The 17957-nt window shown below is 40.6% G+C and overlaps 1 protein-coding gene across 1 annotated transcript in view; it reads left to right on the top strand.

Annotated features, from left to right (window-relative positions):
• The window catches only part of LOC132380330 (glucagon-like peptide 2 receptor), a 92701-nt gene that overhangs the window by 50625 nt on the left and 24119 nt on the right, over positions 1-17957 (top strand). The window contains exons 8-10 of the mRNA XM_059949081.1: positions 10049-10109; positions 12422-12491; positions 17501-17589. Of these exons, the coding sequence (XP_059805064.1) occupies positions 10049-10109; positions 12422-12491; positions 17501-17589 (220 nt within the window). The remainder of the gene's footprint in view (positions 1-10048; positions 10110-12421; positions 12492-17500; positions 17590-17957) is intronic.

Below are 17957 nucleotides of genomic sequence, written 5' to 3'. Positions count from 1 at the left end.
AAACTAAGTTAGACTCACATTTTGGACTTATGCCTTTTTCTTTTAATTAATTTTATGTTTTGGAATTACAAATTATAACAGAGCTCTTTCCTAATTTAGTGCTGAAGTTCATAAGGACTCAGATCTTGTTTTTGGCAGACTGAAATCTGGTCTGGTTTTTGTTTTGATCATATTAAAAGATTCATAAATATTATGCATTTTACATTTACTGTTGGGTGTAGAAAGATAAGCAAAAGGCTTTAATGTATCTTCTGTTTCCCACTTGCAATTTGCAGGACCGTGATGGTTTTTGTGCTGCACATTTTTATTATGGGTTACGGTAATCTGTTACATGGGTTGGAGCATAGTAGAAGCAAATGAGTATAATCAGGTGTTCACCCTTTGTGCCACTAGTTTAGTTAGAGATAGACTGGGCAGGAGATGAATATATTTTGTTACCGTTAATTACTCACCTTTTGCTAACTTTGCTTATTACACTTATGTTGCTAGTTCCGTAAGTTATGTTAATATCGTTAATTTGGTTATTGCTATTTTTGTTTGTTTGGCTTTGCCACTCAGCTTTGCTGGTTTCATAATAAAGGATTGAACATACTTATTTCAACTTGGAGCTCAGCCATTTGGAAGAACATCATATGGTGTTAATTCCCTCACTCAGTCTCTCAGCCATTTTGGTATGTTTTTCAAATAGCCACTACATTTCATCAACAGAAGCAGTAATATTCAATGAACACCCATTTACAGCAAAGGAATGCCTCAGACCTGTTGCCGAAATTGCAATTGCAGCACTGAGAAGCCAGCACATCATCAACAGGAGCTGCTTGTGGTTGGGTTATCTGCAAACTTTTGTTGGTTCATGTACCGTATTTGTGGTTTGAACATATTTTTGAATGGTCAACACTGACTGTCCATTGGGGACCATTGCTCCATCATGTGGTGCTTGCTGAGGAGTCATTGTTTTGTTTCATTGAAGTCCTAAAATATTGTCCCAGTAGTCGACATTTGAATTGTACAGTTTGTTTTGTCTGGTTTAAGCACTGTGAATGCATGGTCTGTTTGTTTGTTGCCTACATTTACTGAACATAATATCACCTGTGCTATTTGAAAATGTCCTGTGGGTGAACATGGAGTTAATTGCAAGTTGTGCAACAAGGAGAGAGTAACATGAGTGGATCAAAGCATGGAACTCTTGCCAGCAAACCTGCAGTTGGGGCTGGTAAAAGAGAAATTGAACTCACTGCCAAAGCTTTGGTGAATAGAATTGAAAATCTTCAAAAGAATATAAAACAAATGTAAACAAAATTAAAGGCTTAATGCCATTAATTAAGGGTCTCGCGGAAAATAAGGAAAATGTCTTACAAGTACAATCTTATCTTGAGAACTTGACTACTCTCTATGAAGCTGTTGCTAAGCAATATCAGATACTGATTTCTTTCCTTCCCAAGGATGAACAGGAAAAACAGAATGAATGGTTCCCAAGCATTGATAACTATAGCAATGCATTCAAAGAGAATGTGAAACAATGGTTGACCCAAACATGTTACATTGAAGGTCATGCTGTTGCAATAAGTGAATATGTGCATCACCTTCCAAAAGATGACATTTCTCAAATTCCAAAGCATGCTTCGACTACACACATAGCAGATGTGGAACTGAGTGACAGTGTGTCAAAATGTCAGAACTCAAAGTTCTGCTGCAGGAGGTAAATCTTTTGTCTCAACAACCTCCTCTGCATGCATGAAAACAGAGGCTGACCTAGCTGCATTAATGGCACATCAATGATTATTGAAGGACAAACATGCACTTGAGGAGTAAGAGGAACTGCTACAGAAAAAGGAGCAGATTAAGTTGCAGGAAGTGGTTGTGGCACAGGTGGCCAAAGTTTTTGCACTAAGGGCTCAGTGTGACAAGTGCTAAGGTGTTCCAGCAGGACAATCCTAGAAGTGGAGGGGCATGTAGTTTGAGGAAGTAGAGCGGCTACAGAAGGACTTGGATAGACCAGGAGTGTGGGCAAAGAAGCAGCAGGTGGAGTACAGTGTCGGGAAGAGTTTGGTCATGCACTTTGGTAGAAGAAATGAAAGAGTTGAAAATTTTGTAAGTGGAAAGAATGAACAAAAAACTGGAGGTGCAAGGGGACTTGGAAATCCTTATGCAGGATTCCCTGAAGGTTAATTTGCAGTTTGAGTCTGTGGTGAGGAAGGCAAATGTGATGTTAGCATTCATTTCAAGAGGACTAGAATTTAAAAGCAAGGATGTAATGATGAGACTCTATAAAGCATTGGTAAGGCCCCACTTGCAAAGTTGTGAACAGTTTTAGGCCTTTTATCTTAGGAAGGATGTGCTAAAACTAGAGAGGGTTCAAAGGAAATTTCACGAAAATGAATACAGGATTGAACTGCTTGTCATATGAAGAGTATTTGACGACATTCACTAGCATTCAGAAGAATGAATGGTGACCTAATTGAAATCTATCAAATGGTGAAAGGCCTTAATATAGTGGGTGTGGAGAGGATATTTTCTATGCTGGGAGAGTCTTAGACTAGAGGACACAGCATCAGATTAAAAGGGTGTACTTTTAGAAGGGAGATGATAGTGGATTTCAGGAGACATCCCCCCGTTATGTCACCCCTCACAGTCCTCGGCAGCCCTGTGTCCACCGTGGAGAACTTCAGGTTTCTGGGAACCACCATCTCTCAGGATCTGAAGTGGGAGCAGAACATCAGCTCCATCCTGAAGAAGGCCCAGCAGCGGATGTACTTCTTGCGGCTCTTGAGGAAATATGGTCTGCCTCAGGAATTGCTGCTGCAGTTCTATACTGCAGTCATTGAGTCTGTCCTGTGCACCTCCATCCCTGTGTGGTTTGGAGCCGCCACCAAGCAGGATAGAACCAGACTACAGCGCACAGTGAGGACTGTCGAGCGCATCATTGGAGCCTCCCTGCCCTCTATTGTAGACCTGTACTCTTCCAGGTTGAAGAGGGCGGGGAACTTCATAAAAGACTCCTTCCATCCTGAGCACGGACTGTTTGAACTGCTTCTGTCTGGTAGGCGCTTCAGATCCCACCAGACTAAGACTAATAGGCACTGGAGAAGTTTTTTCCCTACTGCGGTCACTTTGCTGAACAGTTAACTGCTGGTTAACTGTCAGCTAACTATTACTTGGATTGCACTACTTGTATGTATAATCTATATTTTCATTTACATTTATCATTATTATTGTTATGAGCAGAGAGACAACATCTGCCGGAAGTAAATTCCTTGTATGTGCACAGGTACTTGGCGATTAAAGTCTGATTCTGATTCTGATTCTGATTCCGATTCTGAGATGAGGAGGAATTTCTTTAGCCAGAGAATGGTGAATCTATGGAACTCAAGTTTTTATGGATATTTAAGACAGTGGTTGACAGATTACTGATTTGTTCCGGCATGACGTGATATGGTGGGTGGGGGATTGTAGGTGGAACGCAGGAGATTGGGGCTGAGAGGAAAAATTGATCAGCAAAGGCCTAATTCTTCTCCTATATCTTATGGTCTTATGCCAGGGGTGGGCAAACTTTTTGACTTGAGGGCCACGAAGGGTTCTAAAATTTGACAGGGGGGCCGGACCAGGAGCAGATGGACGGAGTGTTTTGGTAATACACCTCATAAGAGAAAATAAAATATCATGGGATATGTAGAAAACATGTGCTTTAATTTAAATTGAAAATGTACAAATGCATTACAACAAAATATCTGTCTTTGAAGTTCCATGGTATTTAGCTATTTATTGAAATGACTTTTAAAACACTGAAAATTAAATGAATAAAATACAGCTTTTTTTAATAGTAACAGTTATTATTTTAAAGCACTGAAAATTCTGTTATCCTTCAAGATATTATCATCATCACTCTCCTCCTGACTGTCTTTATTTCAAAAACGGTAGGAGATGTATGTGTAAAGTGTATGTAAACACTTTAAGCAACCTGGCAGATGAGGCCTCTAGAGGATTGAAGGTGAAAGCATTCCTGAAGAATGAAACATGAGTGTCAGGGGGCCTCAACATCTTCTTCAGCCTGAAAGGGAATGGCCTGTAAATCTTGATTGTTCTGAAGAACTCCTGTTATATGATCTGATCATCAAGAGAAGCATTACAAAGAATGCCATGCAGATTGAGGAGGAGATAGATAAGGGAACATGTATGATTTATCATTTCTCATCTTGACCCATTTGGGGAAGACAGTGGCCAGGATTATTAGATTTAAGAACCTTCTCTTGTTTCTTAGACAGAAGAGAAAGCAATTGAGCATGGCTCTTGCTTAGTCTGACAGATGAAGAAAATAAAAGTATATTTCGGAGAGAGAGATTGAAAGGGCTAAAAGTCATATCAGCCAGGATTGTCTCTGTTGAGGAGCTCTGAAAGGCTGAAATGGAGATAATTGGATTTTGCCAGTGAAAAAGATTCAAGAGAAATTCTCAAGTTTGCAAAGGGGAGAAAGTTTGAAACAGAACTGCCATATTTTCAAACTCAGCCCAGTTCTTGAAGATGGTGTCTTGAGAGTTGGTGGACAGATTAGTAGGGCAGCTATGCCTAAAGACCCTAAACCTCCTGTTATACTGGCAAAGGATCTTCATATCTGAGACATCATTCTGAGCCGTACATCAAGAGGTGGGATATGGTGTCCTTAACCACTTTATCCAGGTTTTGCCAAAAATACTGCATTCCCAGTGCCAGTACAGCTATAAGAACAATCCTAGATATGTTGTTTGTAGATGGTTGCATGCAGCTCCAGGATACCAGCACATGGCAGCTCTGTCTCTGGACAAGGTCCCTCCAGATAAACCTTTGTTTTGCACATGTACGAGTGAACTACTTTGGACCTTTTGAGGTAAAGAGCAGGAGGAGTACAATGAAGAGGTATGGGATCATATTTACCTGTCTAGCTATATGAGCCACATTTAAGTAGCATCTTCATTGGACACAGATCCCTTTGTTAATGTGCTTCTGCAACTTATAGCAAGGCGAGGCCGGTTCGTGAACCGCACTCCGATATGCAACAAACTTTGTTGGACCTGAACATGAATTGAGAAAAGTGGGAACCATTCTCAGATCAACAATGTTCTTTGTCAAGAAGGAATTTAGTGGGTTTTTAACCTCCTGGCTGGCTCACATCAGGGGGGAGCATGGGCAGGATTGAGCAGGTCCATATTAAAAGTCCTCAATACCACCATGAAGGTAGAGGATCTTGACGAAGAGGGCTTCCACATAGTCCTTTGCATAGTAGAGACTATTATCAATGGTCGTCTAATCACTAAGATATCCTCTGATCCCAATGACTTGGAAGGTCTAACGCCCAACCATCTGTTGCTTCTGAAAACCTCGCCATCCAATTATGCTTGTCATATATGGAAGCCTTTGCAGACAGAAGAGGATTTGTGCAGATGTGCTCATCAAGACCAAGGCTAGCTATCTGGACAGCCCCATAACCAACATCTGTCTTTTACAGCAGGCAGAGGTTTGAGGAGCTACAGCTCCAGAAGCCTCCCTTACTTTGGTTGTTTGATTTTATAACTTTGACATGACTTATTACCTGGACAGAGAGTGGTGGTAAAGATCACTCTGTGCTGGGCTATGCTGGTAACCTCTGGCATTGACGACTTGATGAAGAAAGAAACCATTTGCATGAATGTTAAGAAGTTCGCATGAATCCTAGAAGATTTCATGTCTCCTATTTATTTTAGTATGTAGGTGTAAATATTATAATGTAATAATGAGGGCTGTGATGTAGGAGCCATGTCTGTCTGTATTTTGTGTTGCACATTTTTATTATGGTTACGGGAATTTGTTACATGGGTTGGAGCATGGTAGAATTAAATGCGTATAGTCATGTGTTCACCCCTTGTGCTGCTCGTTTAGTTAGCGGTAGACTGAGTAGGGGATGTATACTTTTGTTGACCACTAATTAGTCTTATTTCGCTAATTTCTCTTGTTACCCTTATATCACTAATTTCGCTATTGCTATTTTTGATTGTCTTTGCCACTTATCTTTTCTGCTTTCATAATAAAAGATCATACATACTCTTTTCAGCTTGGAGCTCAGTTATTTGGAAGGGCGTCACACAGGTTAATTCACTCACTCAGTCTCTCAGCGGTTTTGATATGTTTGTCAAGTAGCTGCTACACATTCGTTCAGTTACCGAGTGTCATTGCTGCAGTTCTACCTGGCACTCACCTTATCTCTGCCCGCCTGAGGTTCACAAAGCTCCAGTTCAGAAGATCATTAACCATTGCACAGGCCAATAGCCCTGGTAATCAGATAAGGTATATTAGCCAATGGCAGCTTTTTTTTTTATTTTTGCAGATTTTTATTGACCTGAAGATTTACAAAAGGCTAAACTTATTAACAGTGTTTTAATGGTGGATTAACCATACTTCAAATTGGAGAGTTCTGTAAACATAGGCAACTTGAGATAGATGCAGGCTGACCTTAACATAGAGTAAAATTTACATCTGGTCCCCAGCGTTCTAAGAGAAAGTCGAGTTTATTGTCAGACACTCAAGTGTACATACAGGAGCAATGAAAAACTTACTTGCAGCAACGTCATGGGGTGTAGCATCAGATACACAAAATTCATAAGAATTTTCAGTGGATAGTTCAATAAATAGTGCTATGAAGGCAGAAACCTTCCTTCAACTTTGCCTTGGTTAACTTGAGAATCATCTCCAAATATATACGCCACGTTTCCTACTCTTTCACGTGTTAAGGGATTGGACACGCTGGAGGCAGGAAGCATGTTCCTGCTGATGGGTGAGTCCAGAACTAGAGGCCACAGTTTAAGAATAAGTGGTAGGCTATTTAGAACAGAGATGTGGAAAAACTTTTTCACCCAGAGAGTGGTGGATATGTGGAATGCTCTGCCCCAGAAGGCAGTGGAGGCCAAGTCTCTGGATGCATTCAAGAGAGAGTTAGATAGAGCTCTTATAGATAGCGGGGTCAAGGGATATGGGGAGAGGGCAGGAACGGGGTACTGATTGTGTATGATCAGCCATGATCTCAGTGAATGGTGGTGCTGGCTAGAAGGGCCAAATGGCCTACTCCTGGACCTACTGTCTATTGTCTATATATTGTTTGGAGTATCACTACACTTGACTTCTGCATGTAGTCCTGCACTTTTATTACACAACTTCTCCCTTTTTCAATTCACTTTGAAGAATCTAAACCCCACCTTTATTCTAGCCCTATAATAAAGACGTACAATAGAAGGCTTGTAAAGATCAGCAGGTCAGTCAGCATCTGTTAACAGAGAAACAGAAACACTGTTTCAGACTGATAACCTTTTTCCAGGGTTCTGCTGCTGCTGCCTTACTTCCAGAGTATTTCTAGCATTTTCTACTTATATTTTGGATTTCCAGCAGCTTCAAGTATTTATTTTGTCCTAGGACCTACTTCCATCAAATCCTTCTCTGACATAACCCACTCTGCATCTGACATAGAATAATGTCTGCACCATAACGCTGGAATCTGCACTGGAGCTATTCATTGGAGGATGAGAGAGAAATGTAGCTGTTGTAGGAGTCAAAGAGTTCAAATGTTATTAAGTTCCTGGAGAAAAAGCAACTTCAATAAACTGTTTTGTCATTCTATATATAGCTGTCTATATATAGTAAATCGATTGGTCCTGAGAGAGGTCAGCTCAATCTTCTTATGGAAACCATGTAGGTTTTGCTTGTTAACATCTGGCTTCAGCATGTCTCTCCACGTTTCTGTGTTACCTGATGTCAGGCCTTGGCCCTAATCTTCCCCATCCAGCCGCATGACTTGAAGGGATGGAGAACCATATCTGTTTATCTGGTTATGACTTCATTGGCGTGTGGATGAGGGAGAGAGGGGGAGGCAGGTTCTCTGTATCAGGAATGTCAGAATGCCACCCAGAGCTGACATGGTGACAGAAGCCGGCCGCTGGTTTTTTTCCCACAATAATTCAGCCCACAGCAAGGAGCATTGCTACAAAAGAAATTAACATTAATGCTTGGACTGCACTTCATATACTGCCTTCAGTCACAGCTCGTGCTGGAATAATTACCAGTGTGAAGATTTCACATAGGTAGCAGCCAGGGTCAGGATTGAACCTCGGACCCTGGCAGTGTGAGGCAGTGCCTCTACTAGCTGCATGAGCATGCTGCCCTTTTGCAACCCAGGGGATCACTGATGGCTGTGACAGATGGAAATGTGAACACAGACCCATAACGAAATACTTGATGCACTGTTTGGACCGGTGGACTATGGGCAAAAGAAGCTAATGAGAATTTAGAGCCAGGAATGCAGGATCGAATTTGGAACTAGTACAAGGGACTATTAACATTTGAAACAGCAGCTACTGCAGCAGGTTTCTACTTCCATTAAAGCAGAGGTGGAGGCCAACGACAGTTTTCATGCATCACTGTCCTAACGGTGGATTGACTCGTTGCAGACCACTGGTGTGCAAGAGCAGAAAAAGACGCAGGATAGACAATCTGTAGTTCCTGTTCTGTGGTTACAGCTCATGCAACACACCAAGCAGGGGCTTCACAAAGGCAAAGTGGTATTAAGCGAGAAACATCAAGGAATATGAAGCAAAGCTACAGTGATCAACAGCTTTCCAAACAAACAGAATGTTCTGTTGCTTACTGCAGAAGTGTGTGTCAATTGTGTGAAAACAATGTCAGCCTTCAGGAATGACCCTGAGCTTCTAGTTACTTGCCAGCTTAGTTCATCATCCCTGTGTGTGTGTGTGTGTGTGTGTGTGTGTGTGTGTGTGTGTGTGTGTGTGTGTGTGTGTGTGTGTGTGTGTGTGTGTGAGAGAGAGAGAAAGAGAGAGATTTCTGCTTGTATATGCTTTCTTATTTCCCTCATGTGGAAAATTTGCCTGTTGCCCATATCTTCGGGTAGCCAAAACCACATCATGCAACAAATTACACAGCCAAGCAGTTTAATTTGACCCCATATGCCACAGGCCTTTATTATCATCAAAATTCCATTTGTTTCATCCACATTTCTTTGCTACCAATGGTAATTTATTTCTCTCTTATGTCTGCTGAAGGGTGCTTCACTTGAGAAGTTACAAGTTTTTCTTTCCATAGTTGCTGTCTGAGTTGCTTATTTTTCCAACATATTCCATTTTCAGCTTTCATCTCACATTGGCTCAGTTTTTCTATTCTCAGTTGTAAAAGTCTGGCTTGCCAGGCAGGTCCCAGCTGCTTACTGTTGATGAAGGGTTTCAGCTTAAATATCGATTCTTTATTCCTCTCCACAGATGCTGCCTGACATATTGAGACCTTCCACCATTTTGTGTCTTACCATTAATAACTCATTAATGAAATCACAAAGGTTAATGTACTGGTAATGGCCCCTTTAAGCTATTTTGACTGACTCTATCACAGATACTGCCTTTTTTCTCCCTACTGAAAGCCAACCTGAATCTCTCTCTTTCCTACTTCAGACAATGATTTCCATATTCAATATGTTGACTGTTCTCTCCCTCCTTATTTGTTGCCTGACCTGCTGAGTTTTTCCAGAATCTTATCTTTCTCTATCAGTTGTGTGGTGTTCCCTTTAGTTGAGGGGTTCCCAGACTGGTGTCCTCAGACCCCTCAGTTAATTGTAAGGCTCCATAGCATAGTTCGGGAAGCCCTGCTTTAACTCCTACAGCTGGAGTGAATCCAGCATTACAAGACCATGCTTTCCTGTGAGTGGACAAGCATTTGTCTGCAGCTTGTATAGCATGGAAGATAACTTGCTTGCAAAGGTTCATTGGAGAGGCACTTACACATTGGTAATTTGAAGTAACAACTTGATGCAGCTCTACACCGTGAGTGGTTTCTGCTCTCCCACCAGTTCATCTAGCATTTACAGTATCAGGGAGCTTTTGCTTTAGTTCTCCAGTCCTACGTAAATCTGGATAAATCTGCTGAATAGAATGATCAAAAACTTGGGTTGCTTTTCATCTGAATCTTCTTACCTTGATCAGTTAGACTTAATGTAACTTAATAAGTAAATCTGGTATAATGTTTAAAAGACTTCTCATTTGTCTTTCAGTGTTGCCACTATTGTTCGTCATCCCTTGGATAATAACAAAGATTATCTATGAGAACGAAGGGTAAGACTTTGTAGAAAAATAATTAATGATCAAATTAAGATGATATTTTAAACCCTTGAAACCGATTCCAACTTTCTAATAGCCACATTCCTGGATCATATTCAAGAAAAACTTCATTAAATCTGATGAGTCCTCCTTCACCGCATGTCTTTTTCTCCTTTAGTCATCTATTTCTTTATAAATATTATTCTGTCTTGCAATCATACTAGTTACCCTGAGGTCAAGGCTTGTTGGACTTTCAGTCCTGTTCCAACTAACATTTTATTTGATGTCCACAGTTATATCCAACTGGAAATTATTTCTATCCCAAGGTCTCCTTCTTCCCACTTTCTCACTCTATTACAACAAAGATTCATCACACAATTTCCGTGTTATTTTCCCTCAGTCTTTGCTCCATATTAGGCTCTTCAAGCAGTGAAATCTTGGTCTGTCATTCATTAATCACTGATTTACATTGCTTTAACTACTCTTTTCAATCTTTCCACTGATTTAAACAATGAATATTATCTATTAATAATCTTCATTGTAAGAACGTAAATATACTGGAGAGACCAATTCAATATTTTATTCATTTTTGGTATGTGGTTATCACTGGCAAGACAGACATGTTTTGCCTGAGGTTAATTTTCCTTGGGAAGGGAGTTCTGAGCTGCTGGAGTCCTTCTAGTGAAGGATTCCCGTAGTGCTGTTACAAAATTAAGACCTAATAATGATGATGGAATGGGGACATATTTCCGAGTCAGGCCGGTGAATGACTCAGGGGGTACTTGAGACTGCAGATGGTGGAAAATGGATCAGCAACCAATCTGCTGAGGGATCTCAGTGGGTTGAGCAGCACCTGTCGGAGGAAGGGAATTGTCAACATTTTGGGTCAAAGCTCTACATCAGCTCCTTATGCGGGGGGTGGGGCTTTGACCCAAAATGTTGACTGCCCTTTTCCTCCAACAGACGCTGATTAACCTGCCACGTTCCTTCAGCAGGTAATTTATTGCTTGGTAAATAATATGGAGAGGAAACTGCAGATGCTGCTGTTTGTCGAGCAACTCACTCCCTTATTCTTCTCAATGATAAAAGGTTTCATGGTTGGGAGGTGCTGGTCGAGTATCTGTAAAAACATTAACTATTGCCATTGTCAAACCCCCACGTATGGGAGTCCATTTGTCTGATTTACTTGACCTTTGAAAGAAGTTACTAAATCTTTCAGCAGTAGAGTAGCTCTGTAAAATATATGCATTTTAGATGCATTGTGGCCATAATGAAATCAGGAAGACACATCGGGGTTGATTCTCTCACTAACATTGAGTTGATAAGTCAGCAATTTTGTATTTTCAATAAAACAAGGTAAATGTTGAAACACTTAACAGATCAGGCAGAATTCATGGGGGGATTTCTGTTGAAAAGTCATCAACCTGAAACATTAGCTTGTTTCTTTCTGTCTTCATAGATGTAGGTGGTAGGGTGCTAAAGGTTTTATAGACGCTTCCTCACAACTACAGCAACCTGGATCATTCCCGATCACAACTCCTGTCGCCGTGAAATCTGTATTTTCTCACTCTGATCAGGTTTTTTGGTTTTCTCCCATATCCAAAAAAAAAATGTGTGAGCTGGTAGATTGCTTGGCTAGTGGCATATGTCCTATTATAGGTAAAAGGTAGAGTTAAAGCAGGAGTTGATACAGATGGGGGAGAAATAAAGTGGGTTAGGGTAGGATTAGTACAAATAGGTGCTTTATCATCAGCATGAAGCTGGTTGTCCATAGGAACTAATTCATACTATATACCCCTATAACTCAATAACTCTAACTATTGTAGACTTAAAGAAATATTCAGCATGAATCAGTTCTTTTGAACAATTGACTTCATGCTGGCTGACTAGCTGAATATCTCCAGCGATTTCTGTTTTTACTTCAGTTTTCCTGCATCTGCAGTCAAGTTTCACAAGATGTTTTCACCCCTTTATGGTTGAAAGTAGCTGAAACATTCCAAACTTTGAGTATACATTTTTGATCAGAGCACTCCGCACATTAATATTCTTCTTTCCTAGAGAAGGTGGTGAAACTGATGTCCCAAGCACTAAAGAACATGTGTATCTGTGAGACTTGGCACACTTATACATCAATATAAATAGGAAACTACACTAAGAGCAAAAGGGTTCACAACATAAAAACTAATCACCTAATCCATAATTGGAGGTTAAGGACACAGGGAGAAAAATAAGCAAAATATACAGTATTAACAATAGTAAGGGAATGAATTTCTTCTCAAGTATTGATGAATGGCATATGGAAATGATGACTGCTTTTTGGGTATTAGGTGCTGGGCAAGAAATCGCAACATGGTCATTTGGTGGATCATCAGGGGACCAGTGATATTTGCAATTATAGTAAGTATGGACTTCTTGCAATGAAAATAGTTGGGATCAAGAGTCCCTCATCATTCCGTTTCATTTTCTGTGTATCCTTTATTTACAGTCACTACCAACTCTCTGATACTGTTATAAGTTTCCTTCTGCTGTCTTTCAGTCCTATTGGAAAAGCTCCTTACTGATCTCCCATTCATTTGGATGTCACAGGGCTTGGAGGCTTGCGTGCCTCAATGACACAGAGAGCTATGTTGGCTGGAGTTAGGGCCTTATGTTTTGACTCTTGGTAGGGTCATCCATGCCAAACAGGTCAAAGGGTAGAGGCCAGACTAAGACCAGTCCACTGGACCTCCAGGTTCAAGAGTTCAGCTCAGGGCTAACAAACCTGACTGGTAAAACAAAATTGCTAGAAACAGCAATGAAGAATCCTGCGGCAGTATTCCTGAGCTTCCAGCCAGGAATGGCATGACTGACAGTAGTGAAATCCAAGAACAAGCTACTTGCACAACGAAGGAAGCCCTGAACACCACCAGAGGTGGAGGGCGTTCATTGCTGCGAGTGGCATAATGGGCAGTTAGTAAGTACTGAAGGCAGTAGTTCTTATGGAGAATCTAATCCTCATCCCCTGTGTTTTAAACACAAGGACAACAATAAAAATCAAAGAGTTTCAGTGGCTATAATAACCAACTTAGCTCTAACATTCTGAGTATAAACTTATAATGGTAGCTCACCTAACTAGCATAATTCCTTTGAATAATCAATACTATTGGTCCTCTTGAAAATCATTGTGGTCATGGATACCTTAAATAGATTTTTGCACCTGTACTTACGTGGGAGACAGACACAGAGTCTACAAAACTGAGGCAAAGCAGCAGTAAATCATGGACCATATATGGATTCCAGTGCAGGACATGCTTGTTGTCCTGAGGGAAATTAGGAAATTAGGGCCTTACAAGTGTCTTCTTGGACATTGTGGGAGGCTGTTTCAGAAAATACAGGGGCACCTGCAGAATCACTTAAACCATCCTTTGCTACAGGTGAGGAGATGGCGGCTGAGAAGTTAACTATTCTTTTTCCTTTTGTTTAAAAAAGGATCTAAGAATTATCCAAGAAATTATAAGCCTGAAGTCAGTAGTGGGTAATTATTGGACAGTATTCTACAGGACTAGTTTATAAGTATTTGGAAAGACAGGTCCTGATTTGGGGTAGTCAACATGATTTTGTGCATGATAGTTCACATCTAACCAATCTATTTTTCAAGGAGATTACTGCGAAAATTGGTGACAGAAAGCCAGTGAATGGTTTTGACGTGGATTTTAGCAAGCCCTTTGAGAAACTCTCGCACAGGAGGCTGTTCAAGAAGGTTCAGTCGTTTGGTATTCATGTTGAGGTAGTAAATTGGATTTGACTTTAGCTTTGTGGGAGAAGCCAGAGAGTGGTTGTAGATAGTTGCCTCTCTGACTGGAGGCCTGTGACTAGTGGAGTGCTGCAGGGATCGGTGCTGGATCCATTGTACATTGGCTTTGTGGGAGAAGCCAGAGAGTGGTTGTAGATAGTTGCCTCTCTGACTGGAGGCCTGTGACTAGTGGAGTGCTGCAGGGATCGGTGCTGGATCCATTGTACATTGGCTTTGTGGGAGAAGCCAGAGAGTGGTTGTAGATAGTTGCCTCTCTGACTGGAGGCCTGTGACTAGTGGAGTGCTGCAGGGGTCAGTGGTGTGCCTGTCCGTCGTTGTTTGTCTTCTGTATCATGACAATATGGTATACAGGATCAGCTGTTTTTTGCAGATGAGACCGAGACAGGGGGGCACAATAGAAAACAAGCAAAGCTATCTGAGGATGCAGTGTGATCTGGACCAGCTGGAATAATGGGATAAAGATGGCAGATGGAAGTTAATGCAGAAAATTGTGAGGTGTTGCACTTGGTGGGACTTACACAGTCAATGGTAGGATACTGAGGAGTGTGGTAATATGATGGGATCAGGGAATACAGGTTCATAATTCCTTGAAAATGACATTGCAGGTAGATGGGGTCATTAAGAGAGCTTTTGGCATATTGGCCTTCCCAAATCAAAATATTGAATACAAGAACTGGCATGTTATGTTAAAGTTGTATAAGGCATTGGTGAGGCCTAATTTAGAGTATTGTGTGCAGTTCTGGGGTCACCTACCTACAGGAAAGATATCAATAAAGTTGAAAGAGTACAGAGAAAACTTACAAGTATATTAGTAGGACTTGAGGACATGAGCTACAGAGAAAGGTCAGGACTTTATTCCCTGGAATGTAAGAGAATGAGGGGAAATTTGATCGAGCTTTACAAAATTATGAGTAGCACGCAAGCTTTTCCCACAGAGGCTAAATAAGACTAGAACTAAATGTCATAGGTTAAAGATGAAAGGTGAAATGCTTAAATGGAACCTGAAAGGGTAGTGAGAGGGTGGATTGACCTCACAGTGGAAGAGCAGGTTGCGAGTTTGATTTCAAAGTTTGGATAAGTACATGGATGGGAGGGCTATGATCCAGGGGCAGGTCAAAGTGATTAGGCAGGATAACAGTTGGCTTGGACTAGATGATCTGACAAGCCTGATTCTGTGCAGTAGTGCTCTGTGACTTTCTGACTACTGGCCGATCCAAGAGCTTCTGAACACCAACTCCTGACATCCAAAGAAATACTTCTTTTAATACAGTGTTGAGGGAAGGCTCACTCAATATTCAACCAGCCAGAATATTCTGACAGAACATACATGTGCCAAACTGTGCATGAAGTGGCATGGATACACCTTTAACAACGCGTAAATACAGGGGTAGCCATTAATGGCTTCTTTGATGAAGGTTTCAATGAGTGCAATTAACATGACATGACTTTGTCTAGATTTCCCATTGTATCAGTAAAGCAGCCAACATATTCAAAGACACCTCCTGCCCCTGATATTCTCTCTTTCCCCCTCCCATCAGTTAGATGATACAAAAGTTTGATAGTACCAGATTCAATGACAGCTTCTATCCCACTGTTATAAGGCTATTGATCAGATCTCATGTACATCAAGATGGTCCCTTGACCTCACAATCTATCTTGGCATGGCCCTTGCACCTTATTGTCGGCCAGCACTGCATTTTCTCTGTAACTGTATCTCTTTATCCTGCACTCAGTTATTGATTTTTCCTTGAGCTCTCTCAATGCACTTGTGTGTTAAAATCATCTGCATAGACGGTGTGCAGAGCAAACTTTTCATTGTGCTTCAGTGCATTGGAACACAATGAACCAGCTAACCAATTCATAATCAACTATTGGCTTCTTCTGCCCATTTTAATGGTACAGAATAAGAATGTTCCACATCTTCAAAAGCCTTAAAGTATCAATTGAAGCTGAATTGTGAACAGCTTTTATTTTCTGAAGGCTGGTTTATATCTTAACACATGCTATGAATTAATTTCATAACTCCAGAATAATCCCTAATAATCACCTATTGATAAGATAGTGGAATCACTTGTTACACCTCTGTGTCTAAGATAAAACAGCTAATGCACACTTTGTGAGGCACCTGCAAGGAGAAATTCCTGTTAGTTTGTCAGGCAGCTGGTAGAACCACTGATTCAGATTGGTAATATTCACTTCATTTGTGAGTTTCCACTGAAGTTAATAGATCCAATATTCAGAGGGCTGATAGCTACGCATATGTTTAGCACAAACTACCAAAAAACTTCTTCCTTCCACTACTACGCAATCAATGTCTCCATAGTAACAGAAATTATTGATTGGACAAACTCTGGATCAAGATGTTATAAATGTAAAACCGTCTTCTCTTAATTGAGTGCCTGTGATTTTGAAAAACATCTAGAAGTCCTTCTTGGAATCACACACAACAAAACTTAACTGAAACAGATACTAAGGTACTCAAAGGTTGGTCAAAGGGTAATATCAGCCAAGTGTCTAAAAGGACAGGAAAGGGTAAAGGGGATTATGGTGGGAGAGAATTGGAATGCTTAAGGCTCAGACAGCTGAATGGAGAAGGCATGAAGAATATCTAGAGACAGAATTGGATGCACGTTAACTCAAGCACAGTTTGCAAGCCATTACTTGCGACAAGCTGAAACCTAACACCTAATGATTGTGAAGCTTCGCTTCCAGACGAACTCAGTGCCTTTTATGCACATTTTGAAAGAGAGTATAAAACTACATCTGTGCAAATCCCTGCAGCATCTGGTGACCCTGTGATCTCCGTCTCAGATGCCAACATCGAACGTATTTCAAAAAGGTGACTCTCTCAAGGCACCAAGCCCTGATGGGGTACCTGGTAGGGCATTAAAAACCTCTGCCACCCAACTGGCAGGAGTGTTCACTCTCATCAGATTTTTGAATGGACAATGAACCCATGGGACAGCACCTTGCTATTTATTTTCTTTTATTCTCTCTTTTTGCACTACTAATTTAATTTAATTTTACATATACTTCTTATTATAATTTATAGTTTTTTATAATGTATTGTATTATACTTCTGTTGTAAAACCATTTTCATGATAAATGGCAGTGATATCAAACCTGTCTCTGATTCTGATTTCCAGCTGAACTTGGATTATCTCCAGTTGACAGCCAGTAATAGCTGGGAGGTCAGTCGTATCATTGGGGGCTATTGAAGTGATAAAGGAAATAAAAACACAATATTTGCACTACTTACATTATGTTATGTTGACTTAAGAGGATGCATCCCTTCTCATGTGCAAACACTGTGGCCTTGAGCCTCAACCCTAACCTTCCAAGTTTGAAATTCCTGCTGCATACCTTCTTTCAAGTTAGATGCTACATCTGGCTGACAATTCTTCAGGTGAACATTAAATATTCCAATTCCCTTAAAAGGAGGGGAAAACTTAATCTGCCTTTTGATAAACAGTCATCCCACAAACTACATCAGCAAAAGGTCAGGGCACTTCACTAATAACTAGTAGTAGGTTCATTTCTGCATATTATGTTTTAATTGTAAGTACATGCAAATTTTGTATTTTGATTTTTTTTCTGCTATTTTTTCTGGCAGATGAATTTCTATGTATTCATAATGATCTTGAAAACATTGCTTTCCAAACTTAAAGCTCAACAGAGGCGATTTAATGACTACAAGTACAGGTACTGATTTATTTACCACATGACTTTACATGCTGTGCTGAACTTATAATAAATATCTAAGATACTGACATCACAGCTACAACTCATTACACCTTAAAGTGATTTTGTTGATTTGTTTATCAGATACTTACATGTTGATACTCACTGATTTGTAGTTCCCCAGGAACCAACTGCCCTCCTGGTCGAGTACTCATCAGTAAGGCATGTATATGTATAAATAATCCAGGAAACTATGGGTAGGAAGGGTCCATTCTGACTTCACTGTATATCAACAGGTACATAATCCAGAAGGATACATGGGGTAACAATGAATGCAGGAATCCTCAGTGATGATTTTCTCTGCTTCCCAGTTGGATGAGATGTAATCA

The sequence above is a fragment of the Hypanus sabinus genome, chromosome 23, assembly GCF_030144855.1.
Source record: "Hypanus sabinus isolate sHypSab1 chromosome 23, sHypSab1.hap1, whole genome shotgun sequence".
In the NCBI taxonomy this organism is placed as follows: domain Eukaryota; kingdom Metazoa; phylum Chordata; class Chondrichthyes; order Myliobatiformes; family Dasyatidae; genus Hypanus; species Hypanus sabinus.
Note: the sequence above shows the minus strand (reverse complement) of the source record. Positions and strands in the feature narration are given on the sequence as shown.